Source organism: Apaloderma vittatum, unplaced genomic scaffold, assembly GCF_000703405.1.
Source record: "Apaloderma vittatum isolate BGI_N311 unplaced genomic scaffold, ASM70340v1 scaffold2937, whole genome shotgun sequence".
Taxonomy (NCBI): domain Eukaryota; kingdom Metazoa; phylum Chordata; class Aves; order Trogoniformes; family Trogonidae; genus Apaloderma; species Apaloderma vittatum.
In genome coordinates, this window is record NW_009725511.1 from 47 (window position 1) to 19,810 (window position 19,764).

At 39.1% G+C, this 19,764-nt stretch overlaps 1 protein-coding gene across 2 annotated transcripts; it reads right to left on the minus strand.

The window, feature by feature from the left end:
* Positions 1-3,670: 3,670 nt before the first annotated feature.
* On the minus strand, positions 3,671-18,880 carry AADAT (aminoadipate aminotransferase). Of its 2 annotated transcripts, none has more exons than XM_009872911.1 (13): positions 18,814-18,880; positions 17,001-17,169; positions 15,887-16,019; positions 15,174-15,248; positions 13,641-13,850; positions 13,075-13,140; positions 11,829-11,911; positions 10,490-10,586; positions 9,616-9,677; positions 7,237-7,301; positions 5,664-5,770; positions 4,936-5,037; positions 3,671-3,762 (listed from the first exon to the last, which is right to left on the minus strand). In XM_009872911.1, exons 1-13 carry the CDS (start codon positions 18,878-18,880, stop codon positions 3,721-3,723), a joined length of 1,278 nt encoding a protein of 425 aa, XP_009871213.1. In that variant the 3' UTR covers positions 3,671-3,720. The 2 variants fall into 2 exon arrangements, with proteins under 2 accessions (XP_009871213.1, XP_009871212.1); XM_009872910.1 differs by having other exon boundaries at positions 17,001-17,152; positions 18,788-18,880.
* Between the last annotated feature and the right edge of the window lie 884 nt (positions 18,881-19,764).

Consider the following 19,764-nt stretch of genomic DNA (forward strand, 5'->3'; position numbering starts at 1 on the left):
CTATTACCCCCGAGAGGTGCAACCTTTTACTTCCTTGTGACCCCTCTTACTACCCGGCGCCCCCAGTGTGGCACACAAGAGCCAGCAGTGGCCTTGGTCACTATAGGAATAAGTATAAGCAAGAGCCGGTCTGCATCCCAGTCCCAGACAGTAACTGTACGCGTCAGGTGTTATCACTGCCTGTAGCACACACTGTCTGCAGAAACATGTTGCTGACTTCAGAAAGTGCAGCCTTTAGAAGAGACTGAACTGGAAAGTAAAAATCACTAAACAGGATGGGGTTTTTTTAGCTAAACTCAGGACATTGTGCATATAAGATTTCACTGCTGCTATTCAATTTGCATTGTTCAGGATATTAATTTAATTTTAGATGCTTTACCACTGCCAGGAAAAAAAAACAAGCTCTCTCTAAATTAAATTAGCTGAGTACAAAGCATCTAATGTGCAGCAAATGGAATTGCATTTTGCTTATATTCAACTAAGTTAACATTTAGATCTCTGAAAATTAAGAGGCATGTTATTCAACACACCACCAATATAAAGCATACTTAATAATGATATTTTGATTATGTTTCTCTAATTCAGGTCTGGCTGAATGACAACATGACAACAGTATTTGACAATGACAATAGCATTTGTCTGAGAACTAAAATCAGTTTTAAATAATGTTTACATTTATCCCTGTGTAAAAATATATTAAAGAGACACATCAATTCATTGTTGCATAAAATGATTTCCTCAGTTGAACCCTACTGATGAGCAAAGTCAGATCTTTCAAAATTTCTGTATGTGGTTAAGAAGAAGTTGAAATGTGAAAACATGCTGTTAAGCAGCACTGCACAGAAGGCAGTACTAGTTTGGATACCCGATTAGCACCATCAAATGGTGTAGAAAGGGACAAGTTTGTCTTCAAAGACAAGCATTGGCTCCCTGAGAGCAGCTTTGGGCTGGTGGGCTCTCGCCGCGCTGTGTCACCCTGTGGGTCCTGGCCGCCCAAGCCCAGCCTGACGCTGTGAGAGAGTCAACCTCATCCCCTGCACCAGCTTCCCACCTGCTACCGACAGGGAAGATGCGAGGGGAACCTGGAGGAGTGGGTTGGGTTGCAGATAAGGTGCGGTGCAACAGTGTGCCCAGCCCCAGGTTTGCAGAAGGAGGGCAGGAGTGACGGAACAGTTGGGACCACACCAAGTACTCAGAATGGGTCTGAGAGGAAAGGCATCACGTACTGACAACCAAATTGGAGAAAATTAGACCGAAAATTGTGTAGACTTGAACTGAAAGTCACAGTAATACGGGAAGAGGGGAAATAATTGTTCTTAGATATCCTGCTCAAGAACTGCGAAGTGCAGAGATGGCTTGGATGTGTGATTGAATTAAAAGGCTTGAGATAGAGGTAAAAGGTGATGCTGGGCTGAAGACACTGGAATGATCCTGATTGTAGGATTGATGCTGGGAAGGGCACACATCTGCCCTGGTTTGTTATAACACATGCTACTTATCACTAGGGGAAAACAGGGAATGAAAATTATTGCTAGTACTAAAACTATGACTCTTGTGAAACTTCCAATTAAGCACAGTTGTGCCTGATTCTGATTTGGTTGGGGTACCTGAGCTGCTGAAGCATTGGCTGGATTCTTGAACACATTCTTATTCTGAACATGAACTTGCACATAAAGAAACAACCATCTGATAACTGGTGGAAACCGATGCCGTGAATAGCCAAAATCAGGACTCAACAGCCTGGGTGACTATAAGCAGGTATTCTTTATTGCAGCACTGGACGCACAGCAGATCGCTCTGCCTAATGTGCGTGCCACAGAGTCGGATGCATAGCTTATATGCAGGTTACACATATATAGTCATGATATTTCTGAGAAATGATTAACATATGTCACACTCACTCCTGCATGGGCATTATAGTCTCTTGGTGGGCTTCAGAGATAGCTGGTGGTCGTTTACTTCATCCTCTTCTTCATCACAATATTCTTTTGGTGAACTATAGCCTGTACTCCCTTGTTCTTGCTGACAGGCAATGTCTGCAGTCTTGAGGCACCCTGTGCCTGTTTATCTCACAGTAGCCTTGCATTCCGTTCTCGGAGATAAGTCCCACTCAAAGCATTACAATGTGCGGACGGACCCATCTCACAACGCAACCATTACACTGTTCATTGCTGCTGCTCGTTAGAAGGCTTTTAGCTGGTAAATTTCCAGCAGGCCCTTGCTTCATTCCTCTCTTTTTCTTTGCCATTGCAAATTCTATAACAGGAATCGAAATCTAAAATGGGAAATCTAGAATGGAAATTCTAAAATAGGATGGAAATCCTTTTCAAGGGTCTGAGCAAAACATTTTCCCGTTTCCACCTGATACCTAATCTTATTCCTTTTCCAGTCACTATATGTTTCCACTGAATTCTGACAGCATTTGAAAAACATATAAACAAATAATCCTAAAATTAACAGAATAATCAAGCTGATGAATAGTTGTTTTAACCAATTAAAATTAGGAAGCCAAGAAGTCAGCATATCCCATAAATCTGTAAAAGCCCCTTCCGTATTGTCCTTAGCAATTTTGTGGAAAATCTTAGTCTTTCCCCATATTTTAGGCAAGTCTTCTTCAATTTGCCCTTCTCAGTTAATATAGCTGCAACAGCTCTGATTAATTTCTGTGCACACTCCTCCCACTTCTGCAGTCAGTATGTCTAGGACCATTTTATTCAGTGCTACTACTTGCGACAGGGAAGTGATTTTGACTTGCATATTAGCAACAGCATTCGTAGAAGCATTAAGTATTTCATTTAAGGTAGCCAAAATATTCACAATTGCCTTTTCCAATTTACTAACCCCTAGCACAGGGAATAACCCTTGTACAAAACTACGCAATCTAGAGGGTCGTTGTATTAAGGGATTTAAGGTTCGTTTTTTTCATTCATTTTCAACAATAAACTTCTCAAAAATCCTGGGGGGTTATATAGAGTGTCCTGTGGGGTTATATAGAGTGTCCTGGGTGGTTAGATGTCCTCCTGTACACACGCCATCTAAACCAGATGCCATACAGCAGGACAAGAGGGAAAGTGACATACAAATCCAATTCCAACATAAGGTGGTGGAGGAATGTATCAGTTGGAATTAAGTAGAAGCATAGAATCATAGAATGGCCTAGGCTGGAAGGGAGCTTAGAGATCATCTAGTCCAACCTCCCTGTCATGGGCAGGGACGCCACCTCTCGACTAGACCAGGCAACACATGGGGACCGAGCGGGAATCGAACCCACGACCTCGACCGCGACCTCGGTATTGTCATTGTTGTCAGCACCGCGCTCAACCCAATGAGCTAACCGGCCCCCAAAGTAATAGTGGCTAAGACAATCTCAGGTGCAACTTCCTAAGTAATTGATTTCGCTGTTTCGAACCCAAATAGAAACCGAAAGCCAGAACAAAAATCAATTAAAATCTAACAAAGCCATAAATTTGACAGGAAACAGAACATTTTGGTTTTGAATATAGTAACTGTTTCTGAATTGAAATAAATTTAGTAATGCAACATCCTGTCAAAAATTTAAGCAAATTGGGTTTTGTTCTTTGAGTTTTTGCTTTTGTGGCTGAAATGATCTAAGGAAACATCCACTGTATTGTGCTTGCTTTTAAAGTATTCTGATAAAATCCAAACGTTAATATTTTCTGGATATTATTTTGATTGCTGCAAGACCTCTATTTAGCTTTTTCACAAAGCTTCTTTTATCAGGTCAGCCAGTCTCCTGAAGGCCTGCAATGACACAAATATGGTTCACATTTATATGCCAACATTACTTAAATAGGCAACACATCAAACCTGTAAAACTACTAAAACTACCCTAGCCCTATACAAACTCAGTATTTTACACTGCCAAATTCTGCTGATATTTTCTGTCTTCCTCTTATACCAACAGGTACGGGCTTTGACTGGACAAAGCTTCCACTTCTCTGCTGGAAAAATAAAAGGCAAAGTTTTCTGAAACGGAAAAATACATGTATTCCTGTTCAAAGGTTATTCGGAGTTCAGATGCAACTAAACAGTTGTAATTTTAATAGAACTAGTGATCCCTGGAAAAATATCTCTTTTAACTTAATATAAGGGCCTAGAGGAAAGAAAAGGAAGAACAGCTGAGTGAAGAAGCATATAAAAGACACAAATTGATTGTCAATAGTACGGTTATCAATTACTTGTACAAAGAAGAAGGAAGAAATAGAAGAAATGCGGAAGAAATAGAAAGGCAATAGAAATGTTTATGTTACAAACCTTCACAACTGAACGGAAGTACAACTACAAATACTGAACTGTTTCAAGTACCTGAATCAAATGAGTATTAAATCTGCACAAATAAGTGTCTCCTACCTATCCTTCCACTAACTTTACAGATACAGCCAAATACCTTCCAAAATGTTCCCATAATACATAGATGATTAGTTCTTGAGAAATGAAATACAACATGTATGTCAATTGTATGACAGAAAAATAATACTCTTTCTTATAAAGGACTGACAATGCACACAAACAAAAGAAAACACACAATTCAATCTCAGAAATGGAAAGTCTGGAAAATAAAAGCTATGCGATGCTTGCCAATGCTAAAGCAAACAGCAACACTCTGACTTCAGTAAAGCCTTTATGAATAATGTCTGAGATGATTAAGTGTAAGATTCTACATGTATGAGATACACAGAAATACTTTAAGTGGTCCTAAAAATTTGGTACCTTTTGGGTCATTTGGATATGAGCACCTTGCCTAAGAAACAGCTAATATTGCTTCAAAATTACTGCTTAATCACCTCAGTACTTAAAAAATCTACGCTAATATTCAAGAAAACACTTAAGAAGTAAGTAAAAATAACGAAGCATTATTATGTGAGAAACTGTCTTTATAAGAATGTAAAAAAACCCCCAAAATACCTCACTTACCAGATCCATCTGGGCTGGAGAAGACAGAGAGAAGGAGGCTCTGACATAAGGACTAGGCTCTGAACTATCAATATTGAATGCTTCTCCAGGAACCAGTAACACCTAAGAAAAATTGATTAGTTGTCCAGTTATCACCACTTCTACAGTTTCAAAGCACTATGTTAAATTAAATTGGAGAAGGCTTACTGCTGAAACACTGCTATCAGAACATGGCGTAATATATTTCTTCTCTTCAAAATGCGAAGCCAAAAATATGCAACCTTTTCATAACAAAATCAAAGGGCTCTTAGGTTCTGGTTATGTAGGCCGGTGGGTTACCAGGTTGGGCTTATCATCACAACATTTAGAAGCACCAGTGAGATTGGATGTTGTTTACTCAGTACACAGTGTTGGCTCTTATAAATAATTGTAAAACTCGCAATCTCTTACAAAAAAGATACAGTGAGCAGCCATTGTTCATATAGGCACATATATGAATATATTGCACTACATATTGTAATGGCTTAAATTTAACTACACTGATTAAATATCAACATCCTAATACAGACATGAATATCTTTTATTAATGAGTCATTAGGACACAATGCCTGATTTGCAGACTCAGTGACGGTGCCCAACAAATTCCTCTGCTTTTTATTTGTGCGCATTATGTGTGGATAGATACGGTAAACTTATTTTATCCTTCCCTCATTTCATTTCAACATCAGCCATTAAACCATAGGTCATACTTCTTTCTGCAAAGCTTTTTCCATGATCAGCTGCTGTGTATCAGAAACGCCCTTGATTTTGATCCATAAGAACATGCCAGCAGCAGGAGGGTGCCACTCAGCCAAGTCTGGAAGAGGGAGAAAAGAAGGGAATCAATAAAGAACTTCTGTCCCGCCTTTAACTGACACATCATAGACTCAGTGATGTTGTAGGTTTGTGGCTCCAGTGGACTCAAAGGCAATGTAGGACACGGAGCCAGGATGCCACTTGCCAATTTTTAAGTAGTGCACTTGGGCGGGTACCCTCTATACTCTGTGAAAGTCATTGCTCTGAATCACAGAAATCTCAAACATTAATGAGCTATATTTGTTGATTTCTTTCAGATCACATAAATGATCTAAAATAATTTTTCTGATGCAGTTTCTCTTAATATCACGTTGACTATCAATACAGTTTACAATTAGCAAAGCACAAAACTGTTTTCCTTTAAATTAACAACGATCACCATTTTTTCCCCACAGAAAAGGAGAGCCCAGGAGTTATGAGGAGGATGAGAAGCCTTAGAGAGAATTTATGTCTCAAATTGTATTTGCAGACTACTGTATACCTTTTGTTTGCCTAGAATTCTTTATCTGGTTTTGGACATATTTTTTAAGAAACTATTTATCTGACTTAACATCTTCTCCCGTTCTTCCTTGATGTCTTCAACCATTATACATCTACAAAGTAAAGGTCTGTCTTCCATAATATTATGCCTCCTATTACTAGAAAACATGAAGACCCCCTTGTCTTTTACATGAGTACATTCTCAGAATACAGTGACAGACCAGTGTATTTAGAACAGTGTTTATAGTACAGTGGTAGACCAGTGTTATTACACTGTTTTGATATGTGGGGAACTGAGACAAAGAGAGCCTACCTAGGTCAACAACCCACGGCTGTTCGGAGCTATGTAGAAGAAAAATAAATACTTCATACCTAAAAACCTGGAATTAGTAAGAGTAGCACATCAATGGTTATGGCGTGTCCAGGTACCCACATCCTTTGAAGCATCATCTAAGGTAGGTGGGCAGTTCTTAAGCAGTTATTGCAGATTCCACTCAGACTCACTAAAAGGAACGAGTCACTAACTGCAATTGCATTATTGTTGATCAAATTCTTTCTGTGCTCAGGGATTAACCTCCAAAGGGGATATTTGAAATTGATTTCTGTACTACTGTTATATCGATTGCTTGTATCTTCTTTTAAATTAAGACCACTAAATCTGGCTATTTCAGACAGATTTTAAAGGCAGAGATTTTAAACATAAGTATAAGAACATAGTGGAGTGAAATATACGCTGTTGTAAAACTGCTTTATACAGTAACGTGGTGAGCTTTTTTCTCATCACCATCCCCTTGTCCCACCAGAAAAGCATGAAAACAGCAGCACTAAATAATTTGTCCTAAGCTTAATATTTAATGTCATTGATTTGCTTATAGTGCTTATCTGTCGCTTCAGTCAAGAAATGAACTTTAGTGATTTTTCTTGAACACAAAGATGGTAAATAGCTAGGAAAAAAAAAAGTGATTAGCTATGTTGCACTCAACTGACCTTTTAACCATCTGTCAGCAGCAATGAGCATTGCATCTCGCTGGGTTCTATAGAAGTCCACCACTCTGAAAGTAAATTACCAATTCAAAGTCATGATCTCATAGAGTTTGAGTCCCTTTGTTTCCAAAGGCAGAAACAAAGCTTTTCTACTTGAACAACCTAAATGCACATTTAATGGAAATATGAGCATATCCCAAATGGGCACATTTGAATATACCGTGTGTATAAAACTTTGCTTATGTACTAGAGAAGTCCTGAATACTTCAGCATATCTCCAAGAGGGCACTGATCAACCAGACAGAGAAGTGCCTATGTAGCTGCTTCTTAAGGTGTGCATGCCATAGAAAGTGTATGTGTTATATCCATTCTTTCTATTATATCAGTAGGTACAAGTCCTGTCAGCAATATTTACCACACAAAACAGGCATACTGAGGAAAATTAAGGACTTAGACATATGAGAAAGCACCAACCCAGTATCTGTGCATTTGGGTTGAATTTGTATAATAGGTACACATGGAAATGTCATTTCACAAGGTAAAAAGCAAATAATATGACAGACCTGTCATGATTATTTGATGGCTTCCCCTTTTCTAAACTTTTGAACCTATCTCCTTCACCCTTTAAGCAAAACTTCCAAATAATTCAATCTCTTACTGGGGAAAATGACCCTAGCACAAGTTTCAACATGGACAAGTCTTGTGCAGTGGCTTTTGTTGACATACAGTGAGACAGCTGTGCATCGGGAAACACAAGAGAAATGCCTGATACAGAGTTCATAAATGAGATGCAAATGTGTTTTCATCTCTGTAGAGAAAACCTACTTAGCAATTTGCATGAATTTTACATTTAGATTTTTTTTTATACATTCTCTGAACCAAGAGCTTTGATTTCTGGATGTATTTTATTACACCTGATAGACAAACATCACCATCACTAAAGGCTTATGTAGTTTTGGGACTCGCCCTATACCATGCTACATTCTGCATGAAATTGTAAATCTCACATATGCAGATTTTACCACATCACAAATTCTGTTGCAAGTTTTTGCCTTTTCGTTATCATTTTACTTTAATGTTAGAATGAAATTGCATTATTAAGTCAAGACTACCACAAAAATGTAGCTGTTTCAAACAACAGGCTACCTTCTACTTAAAAGCATGATCTAACAAGTCAACCTTGTCCAAATGAAATCACCTGGAAGAGACTTCAGTCAGCTGTTGGGCCTCATTAATAAATCACCTGAGAACTAGTCTAGAAGGTTATAAAGGGTTGCAGCTACCCTATTGTAGCACTGCTTTTGTTGGCTTAAGAGGATGAACAGCTTTCTGGCTTGAGCAAGGACACCTTTTCGGCCTACAAGAAAAAGGTAAGCAAAAAAATGCATTTAGAGTATATTTTTCAAATTGCTGGAAGTTGAGCTGAAGCATGGTCCAAGTTTCCCTGCAAAACCTGTCTTTATGTTCCTAGTTCTTAAACCAAGGGCTGGTCTGTCTGCATTATTATTTATTTTTTAAATACTAGTGTTTATAGTATGGACAACAGACAGGTATTCAGGGGATAGAAGTGGCTGTTAAAGTGCAATATAGAACTTTTTCCATGCTTTGCTCACTTGGCTCACATTTCTGGTACAGGCAGGCTCCCTTTGCTCACGTTTCTGGTATAGGTACTCCCACTGAAGTAGCAAACTTGGGGTTTGAATGGCATCTGAAATGAAGCACCGATACTCAAGAGAGACTATGCCCCTCCAGCACAATAAATGAAAACTAAATGTGTGTCAGAGTGTAAGAAATGCCTTGCTGGGTTAGATCTTAGCCCAGCGCTCTGTCTCCAAGAATGGCGATAAAGGCAATGTTTAGAGTGTAGGTGAATCTCACTGCTCTCTGTAGGTCTTTGTATAAGCATCCACAGTTGTTAGATTAAGGATTTTTAGAGGGCGAGTTGCTGCTGAGTTTGTGAGGCAGGAGAACTCCCTTTATAGAAGCTCTGCTGACTCTTTCTCCATAGCTTTTGTGCTCAGTGATATTAGTGATATTGCTATAGACATTACCATTTTAGCAGGGATGGAAACTTTATTCACTGACTTGGAGCTCCCGGGATCTTTCTGAGCTCCCTTCAGATGGGAGCTGCACAATGTGCCAGCGCACAGGCAGACTGTCAGTCTGTAGAGGTAGGTTACGTGCCCTGACTTGCACATCTGCAACTGCCCACTGAGCTTCTTTAGGACTCTTGTGGGAACACTGTCAGTTGTGGTGGCCTGACTTATCCATTTGGCCTGATGCTGGTGCACCTCCTCTGACTTGTTTACTGCAAAGAACGTTTTTAGTAGGTAACAAGAAGCACCATGACAGATGATGAGAATCAGCATGACATAACCCTACCTGTCTATATGCTCCAAGAAACCCTTTTCTCCCCATTGCTGAAGCAGCTGTGATATCATAATCTGAAGAAATAGAACACATTATCAATACTGTATTTTAAACAGGACTGCTCTGCATTCGTCAAAAGATATGTAGCCTGATTTAAAATTCCACCTAGGCAAGAAATTGCATGTGGGGTCTCTTGGAGCCCTTTATAAACAGAGGTGGGAACAGCAGCAGACCATTGCAGTCTGTTAGTGCTGTCTCCAAGGATCATGGCAGTGTTTGGAAGTTGGGGTGAGGGGAAGTAAAAATGGATGGAGAGCTAAACACAGTAATTGGACAGAAAAAGGAAGGTGACACTGCTTTCTTCCTGCCCATATCTTCCTGCCCTCTCTGCTTTAATACTGCACCTATGATGAACTAATGGAGCTGAAAGATAGAAGCTGTATTTAGATGTGCTCAGTGTCTTGTCTCTCTTATTACTAAGCATAAGGGGGATGCAGTTGACAGGCTGCTTCGCAATATCTTTGTGGACTGACAGTATTTTTCTAATTATAGAAAAACACTAAGTGCTTCTTCCAATGTATGCTTTACATTGAGGTGTTTCAAGTGAAACTACTAGTAAGAGATATAAGGTATTTTAAACCTTACTTTTTGAAATCTGAGGGTTAAGGGCATATTAACTGTGCTTTCCATGCACTGACACCCTCTAGCTCTGGTTTTAATTTCTATGGTGGTCTCTCTTCCTTTGGCAGAATTGACAATGTATGTGCTAATTAAAAACCGAAGTGCAGAATGTCTGTGAAAGTGCAAAGCTGTTCTTTGTGTTTTCTTGTGTCTCGGAATACATTATCTTTTCTAAATACAATTCAGTTGGCAGTTTGGTACTTGCCTGTGTGAAAGTGCTGGTGTGCATTGTTGAAACCTGAATGTGGAGAACAACTCTGTCGATAAGAGGCTTGGGACCTGTCAGAAAACCTATTCTTAACCTGGGGGGGGAAAAAAGGCAAAAAGTTATTACAGAAATGCAATGTGCCAATACTTTCTGTGAGTTATGGTTACACTTATAACTGGGAAAACATGTAATCATTTCATTGATATTGTAAGGATCTTCTATGCATTTATCTCTCTCTTAATGCTGCCCTAGGCCCCAAGCTTATACAATTTATGAGCTGAGTATCAAAGTCATGAAATAAAAACATTTAAAGGTTTTAACGCTTATAGTAGCTTCTTAGTTCAGAACATATCTCACGTTTATAAGCTTTCCTCTGCTACTGTAAAGATTACATGAATCAAAGTGAAAGAAAAGATAGGTTTTCACGTAATGAAAACTCAAGAATGCTGAGGCTTTTAGAAACAGATAGGAAGTGGCAAACAGCTTTATTCTTTCTCTCCTTTTCAGTACTGCAGAATAAATGGAATTTAGCCTGATAAACTAGATCCTTATTCAAACCTCAGTTATTATGGCCCATCTTTACAGACCAGCTGAAGATTTTTCTTTGAAGAAAAATAGATCCAGTAAGCTCATATGTGTCTTTGACAAAGATAAAATTGCATCATGCCTTTATGCAGTGTCACTTCAGAAAGTGTAATCACACTTAGCATCATGCTATGTCCTTACTTTCTCAGGGATGGGGTTATAATCCGCTAGCTGCCAGTGCTGAGTTCACATTACTTTCTTCTATCTATTAGGATAATAAAATCAAGATAAAATATGTTGACTTGTGAGAAATGGAAAACAACGACCTTAGCTTTTCAGGCAGATGCAAACTACCTAAAAGAACTTTAAGGCTAGAAATTGAGAGATCACTATAATGTTATAAATAGTTTGTGAAGTATGATGCCATCATTTCTGTTCTGTACTACAAGTTCAGGGAGTCTGCAGGAATGGTAAGGGATAGGAGAAATGGAAGAGAGAAGAGCTCTAGGAGCTCCACGAACAGAGCTGGAATCCAGCATCTTTCTGCCTAGACGGTGTCTGCAAGAACAGGCTGCTTGGGGAGAGTGGCTTAACTACCAATATCAGAAGAGAAACAGAATTTGGAGTTAAATGACTGCCAAGAGATGACATAAGTGAGCAGACTGAGAAAAGCTATGGATCCAAAGGTATGTTCCCAAAATGGATAGAAATTAGATGAAAAAATAGGGATACATTTAATCATTTTGTATGAAGTATTAGCCTTGTGCCTTAACTGAACAGGCAGTGCTGAGCAGTCTGAAGCTGGCCTTACCCAGATGAGAGAATTTTAGAGAAAGAGTCTGTCCTGATAACTCGGCCATCCACATCCATTGAGAGGAAAGATGGAGCCCATGGCTTGGAACAAAAATAAAAAATATTTAAGGTGCTAGTAGGGATTATGATGGAATTATTTTATTTAATATGAAGACATACAAAATTTCTTAAAGAAATATTTCAGTAAAACAAATACTTCACAGATGTGCATTTCAAGGAAAAAATCCAGTAACTTGCTGATAAATGACGTAGACTAGCTGTCTGAGATGTGATTACAATATTCTATGAAAGTCATCAAATCAGCCTTTTTTGTTGGTGCTTTGCCCACTGTTGAGCATACAAGTGTTCAGTTAAAATTTTGGTATGATGCCATCAGTAGGAGACAGAAATATGATTTCACTGCCATGATTTTTTTATGGAGTAAACATACACTGTAATTTCTAAGACGAGATCTTGTAGCTTTTAGCTTCATCTTAAAATCAGAAGATATGATAATCTGAGTTCAACACACTTTATCCTTATTAAGAATTCTACTTTTACACTTTCTCCCCTTATATTTGTTAACAAAGCTACACAGTGCTATTCATAAGTGAAACAGTTTTACTGCCTCCTGCCACAGAAAACACAAAATATAAAAATATAGAACTTCAGTTTCTACCACTGTTTTACTGCTTTGTAAGACCAGCCGTTATTCCTGAAGTTAGGTAATTTTGCAGACTGTGCAGCTGTAGATCCATGTGTGAAGACCGGTCAACACTTGTTAACCATTTGGGGAAAACTTCCATGAAGGAGGAAAGCTGCCTATCCAGCACTACTTCCTTCGCTCTCTGGGAGAGCTCTCTCAAATTCTCCAAAAGGCAAAGGGGTAAAAATGGGACTGGGAGTAGGCAGTCTTCCACTGAATGAAATAAGACTGGGCTGGAAGGAACTAGGCTGCTATTTTCAAGTGCTGCTTCTATGGCATACTTGTTTTGCTCTGGAGGCTAAGTCTTTGCTATTTTCCGATTACTGAAGGAAATTGTCCTGTATAAAGCTTGAGGAGTTTGAACCACTGCTTGGCAGGACTGACGCAATAAAATACCACAAAGGGGACAGCACCTGAAAGTAGCACAGACTGTGTAGGTGTGAGGCCTACAACTACTTTGGTAGGACATGAAGAAGTGTGTAGAAAGATCCATGGCTCAAACCTTAGCTTTCTCCTGGACCAGAAAAGGTGTTGCTAAGGAGTATGGAAAACAAATTACCTTTTCAAACTGAAGGAAGTAGTAAGGATCGTCTTCTATAATGAGGAAATCATATTTTCTTGCAAGCTAAAGAAACGAATAAAAAGTAAAGATTTGTTAAAATGTAAAGACACTAAATTCAGTTCTTCCTGTATCTTGGGCCTATTCCAGGACCATACTATGATCCCATGGATTGCACATTGCCTATAGATAAAGCTCTATCAAGCTCAGTCGATGTGCCAACTAAGACATCAAGCAATTGCAAGATAAAACATGGTACCTGCAGTACAAGGACACATGTAGAAGGTGTGTTCCATGTAGTGTTCAAACTGTGCAGAAAATCTGCAGAAAGTCTAGTTTGAAGCCCATGGCAAAGATACAGCCAGAAATGGGCTACTAGTGGAAAAACAGTTTATCTAATACAGAAGAGTTGTCATCAAAGAGCTTCTGCTAGAAACAAGCTCTAGGAGAAGAGTCTACTGGACCACTAATAGGCCCAAATACCAGACATGGGGTATCCTCAACTCAGATGAGACCACCAATTACCCATTTCCACCTACAAGGTTCACAAGGCCCCAGCTACACACCTGGTAAATCTCCTTCTTGCGCTCCGCGGTCAGAGAGTTTCCAGTTGGGTTGCACCCATTTGGAATGGTGTACAGAAACTTGGGGAGGTGGTGGCTATGATTTTTCACATCTTCTGTGCTCCAGTTAGATAGAATTTCTTTTAGAGCTTTTGGAACAATGCCGTGTTGGTCACTAGGAATATTAATTATGTTACAACCCAAAGGTCTCAGCTGTTGATAAGAGGAACAAAACTGTCATAATCTTGTAATTCAAAGGTCTTCCTTTTGTCACTGGCACTGTATAATTTCACTGATACAAAGTCTTTCTGACTTCATAGCTCTAATCTCAAACTCCATTTGCCCATGGTTCAAAAAGAACTTTGCCTGAATTTACTGTGAAGCTGGTCAAACTTAGCACATTGCTCTATGTGCCCTGTTAAGCCAAACGAGAAGAAATGGATAGCTCCTATGTTTATCTGCTGCTCGTCTCTAGGAAATCACACACGGTTTTGCAAGCAGAAAGGGATTTTCTGAATTTCAGCTATGTTGTCTCAGGACTCCTCATGCTCTCACCACAGATAATAATTTCATAGCACCTTTGTTCCTACTGACAACTTACACTCCAGTGAAAGTGCCAGAACTATAAGCTACTCTTCACTGACAAAGTGCAAGGAATCTGTTCTCAACAGATATATTCAGCGATGCAATGGAGAATGAAATAATGTTACTGCAATGACATGCTGACAGCAGTATGAAAAAATAAGAGGTAAAATACAAGCAAGCAAGCAAGTTTCTCACCTCTGTGGAATTCCAATTTGTACTGTGTAGTGCTCTGCATTTTTAAATAAAAATGCAAGTTGCTGCATTGTCAAAATAGTTCTAACAAAGCAGATTTTATTAGACAACATATATGCAAACTTAGCACAACGAACAGTAACAAAATTCCTTTTGATACAAGGGGAGACTAGACTGAAATTGTGGTGAATTATCTATTTAGCCCTTCTTACAGTTCTTTTGCATTTTGAGCTGACATTTTATTACATACTGATTAAGTTACTTCTCAGAAATAAACTTAGCTATTATTGTACAGTTCTTACTAATTCACATCTTAATGCTTACATCTTCATGGATATTTCAAGCCTATTCCAATTTTACGCTATTTTTATCTATAGTATGCTCAGACCATGAAATACTTCAGATGAATGTACTGACACATTTTTAAATACCCACTGGTTATAAATTTGCTTCAATCTAACGAGGTTGTGATGGCTTTCTAATCCCAAATGTTACCTTAGCCCTTGAATGAACTAGCATTTGGAGGAAGAGCTTCTGTCCTGGGAATAGCTCTTACAGAACTTTTAGCAGAAAAGGCTCTATGAATAGGTATTTATGAAATTAACTGGACTAATGCTAAAATCTCTACTCTTAGATATGTTTTGTTTTTTCTCTTTTCAGTAAATACGGACAGTGTATACAAGCCTGCAGATCAGGCACTAAGTTGCTGTATATTACAAATGTAACATTCACAATGTTTTGTAGCTAATGAATACTTACAGCTGCTAGTGTCCCAGCATATGTAGGTGCATCCAAAAGGATGTTGTCCCCAGGATTGATGAGCATTTCAAACACCTGTGAAAGAAAAGAGTCTGTTTTAGAAAGGTTGTGTGATTCTTGTGCATGTGCTTCATACTTCTGACTACTTAGTGGGTTTAAAATCCTTGATATTAGTAAATCCCTAATAATTTAAGTATGCTGTCTGTGAAGAACCTGCTTTAGAGCCAAATGAAGTTAGGTAATTGCCTAGAGAACACTGATTTGAAATGGGAAGACAGTGCTCTATTATAAAATAGAAACAAGTGCTTCAGTTACAGAAAGGATCAACTAAGCAGCAGTGACAGTGGACTGGAAAGGGTAATTACTTAAGGAAGTCTAACATAATTAGAATTGAGTTATGGCAAAGCAAATAATGCACCTCTGTACTTATTACTGCACTATTTGACTAATATGAAATGTTGTCTTATAGCATATTTTCTGACAGGCTCTTTGGTTCACCCGAACACTCATGCAGTCCTGACAGATTACACTCCCATGCTTGCTTCAGTTCTATTATCTTTTATTTTGTATCGATAATACTGTGAGACATACGTTTAATGAAGTACCCTGCATACCATTACACAGTGGCACTTAAAGCTGAGTAAAAGTGAACTGATGCAAGAATAAGTATCTCGGAATGAAATGCTTTTAACATATGAAGCTTTGGGTCTTACTTTACACAAGCCCTCCTGGCTGCCGGTTGTGACACACACTGCCATTTGTCCTTGCTCAGGACTGTAGTTGGCTGTGGGAGGATTATGTAGACTCTGCTGGAAATTCTTTAGCCAAGACAAGAGCTCTGGAATCCTGAAATGTGAATAAAATACATTTTATCTCCGGTCCTCCACAGGCTGAAGATAGGCTATAACCAATCACTGCAAAATCCAGCACACAGTCTCCAAGTCTGATTTCAGCTGTCGCAGAGATACACTGAGATGCTGATTCTATGACTGCTTTATTAAATGATGAAAACAAGAGAAATGCTTCTTATGGAAAAGCAGAAGAGATAGGCATTTGTAGTATGTACACCACACTGGAATCTGTGAGAAAATGATTTACCAGGGATGGAATAGAGTTGGAGGCTGAACAATATCCACTCCTAGGAGTGATCTTTCCATACTCAAATGTGACAAACTCACAAAACTGCTAGTATTTCTGAAAAAAATGGCTTAACATATTTTAGGATGTTCACAGATGGCTGGGTTCATTTAAATATTAAGAAAACTCTTAACTTGACTGACTAATGCCCTATGTGCCTCTGTAGGTACCTAAATGTTTTTGAAAACCTGTCACAAGCCTGGCTCACTGCTGTCTGCTGGGGAGTTCATGTGAGTGCTAAAGTAACTTAATAATATGCAATTTTTGTACTAAAAATGACAATATTAAAAACACCTCCAACTACTGCAAGTACTACATACTGACTTTTGTATATGGCACCAAAAATGAAAGCAAAACAAATACTCCAGAATGTGGAAACTGCATCTCTCAATGAGTAACTTGTTGCAAAATACAAAATGATTCCTCCTCGGGATCTCCGAGTCTGGATTCTCAAATACTCCAGGAAATGCCCTGGCTTGAGAATTACTAGTATGAGGCTTTTTTTTTTTCTTTAATTACTCATCTGTTCAAAACTTTCCACTTAAACCAACATGTAAATAATGCAGCAAACTGAATGTTAAACCTGTTTCTGTCAAACAGGATTTAGAACCACTGGTGAATTAATGCAATAAATGATTCTATGACCCCTTGATCCTGATATCTTGAAGTGCAAACAGCTCTGACAGATACCCTGCTGAGGCCGAGTACTGGAGAGCTCTCTTCATCAGATCATCCTCAATCTCAATTGCAGTTCCATGTCCAATGGTGATAGTAGCCCTCTTAAATGGAAAAACGTTAGGGTTTGGTGCCCCGCCAGCCAGAGAGATGAGAGATGGAGGAGACTTCTGCATCAGTTCAGCTGGAGTAAAAGGAAAATATCTTAGTTACAATTTGATTGCAACACTGATCATATCCTTTAGTAATAATGGTCCAGAGAAACTTGTTTCACTTTTCACTTTTTTATTCTTTTAAGTTGTCGTGACTTCAAAAGGATGATAATTCTTCTTAAACTCACCTTTCTATTTGGATTAAGTAGGTGTTGGGGGTGGGGAGGGTGATGTGGGCAGGACTAACCAAAACAAAAAAATCATCCTTGTTTTAACACCAATTATAAATAGCTTTATCTTAGAACCTTATCTGGACTGTTCTACTGTTATAAAAACTTCTTCTGTGACTGATGTCTTTTAACCTTCAAGAACTTAAAATTGTAATGATTTTCTGTTTAGACTAATGTGGAAGTATTGGCTTTGTTTTTTGTTCAGTCTTGCTTCAGGTGATGTGGCAGTAGTAGTGTGGTTACACTGATGGTTACATATACGATTACAACTCTGCCAGAAGGGAGTGGGAGTGTTTCTGGCAGCCCAGCTTTAGTGGCAGAGGCACTGAGTAAATAATGCAGTATGAAGAAATTGTTAACAACTCTTGGTTTAAAGTCACAGTTTCACAATCATTCAGATCCAATCTATGCAGTGCAAACTGGACCTTAATTCAGCAAAAGCACTTGAATGCATTAAATCTAAGAGCTCATGATATGGCATCTGTGCTGGCTTGACAGCTTTACATCAGATATGAGAGGACAGAGGACTACAGATGATGCCAGATATGGCTTGAAGCCTCCTGTTGCTGAACTGATGCTCCACTACTTATTAGCAAATTTGAGCACAGGGAGTTAATTCTTATCAGTTCAGCAACATGGTTCATGTCTGTGACTTTTGGTCTGGTAGAGACTCTGTCATCAAAACTGCAGCCTCAGTGTGTCTTTCAGCACAAGCTGTGCCAGTTAATATTTGCGTTCCGATGCGCATCAGTGTACCACTGGAAAAAGTACAGAGACTGACTAGTGTGAATTAGTTGAGTCAGCTGTACCTATATGAAGCATTTTAAGCAGAACAGCAAATGCCAACCCCTTACCAAGAAAAGCTGAGCCCTGAAGACTTAACTAGTGATATGTCTCATACTCTGATTCTGTCAAGTTCCTGTAGGTTTCAAGTGAGTAAACAAGTAGGCAATTAACCTTTCTTAAAGATAGCATAATATGGGAAAGTGTAGTGACACTGAGGGGATGCGGGTGGTGAGAAATTTATGGAAACTAAGAGGATATGGGAAAGCTAGGTGGAAAGAAACACTATGCTAGGGCAAAATTTCAGGTCATTAGTAGTTGCTTATTCCTGGACAACCAGTGTCAATTCAGGAACAAACTGTGCCTAAAGCCCTCAGAGATGTTAGCAGAGATTTTTATTAGACACATGTTGAAGTGACAATACTTTTTCTTGTTTTGATATGTTTCTGAAATGGCTTAAGGCTATCCACTTTATGCTTCTTTACACCTGCTTGAGATGTGAACTTGAGAAAAGCCAAGGCAGTTAACTGCCCTTCCTTGTCAGTCTTACGGTATGGTTTTCTTTCAAGTCTTTTCAAGTCCTTAGCTACAACACCCTAGCAAAGTCCAGAATGTAGAATGATACCTTTCCAGAGACCCTGTGAAGAATAAGCATGTACTCACTCAGAAGTCTTATTGGAGATGCTTTTCTTGCCGCACTCACAGTGGTGATGAACCGAGAGTAATTCATATCTATAAGAAAAGAGTCATTAGTCGGACATGAAGCTAGAAAAGTGAATAGGAGCTCTAGTACTTTTGGTATGTGCATCTCCCATTAGTAATGCTTTCAATTTCTCATCTCCTGAGATGTGCTCTATCATAAAGTAAATCTTAACTTATTCTTGTTAAGATCAATGCTCAAACTTACTTTCCTTTTTGAAGGAAAAGGTTGCTATTTCATACTTGGGTTCTGTCACAGCTTCCCAGTGGTGGTGAAGTCAGGCCAGATGCTGTTCTGATAAACACAAACAGCAGGATGGCTTTGATCTGGGGAATTTGCTGGTGTAGCAGTGAACAGGGAAAAGCCCTTTTGTCCTTCCCTTTACTGCTAGCTGTGGAGTTTTAAAGGTAGATTACAAATCTGAAGATCTGACAGATCTTAAATAACCACTGGATCCTTTTTAATGAGAATCCAGCTTTACTTAGCTATGGTAAGTGTTGCATTTCAAGCGCTTTAATGATTGCAAGCCGTCAGTATGAGGAGTCACAACACTCGTCAAGTTTGAGGTCTGGGGTTTTCTGTAAGGAAGGATAACTAAGAATTGGTTTCAAAATGCTTCGGGTAAGTGCATTCCCACTCTTTTCCCTGGTGCACACTGAACTGCAGTCCTTTGGGAAGCCTCAAGGCCTCTTCTCACAGGAGAGCGACCATCTTAACACGGAGGCACAGAATAAAAGGAACGGCCAAGGGGCCCGGTCACTTTGACTTCCAAGTGCGCTTCGACTGAATTCGCAAAAAATAATCCTCCAGCAACCACAGCAACTCGCGTGTGCTGGCAGTCGTACAAAAAATGATCTGTCGAGCAACACTGCTTCACAAACAACCAAGCAACCTCATGCTTCCTCAAAACACCG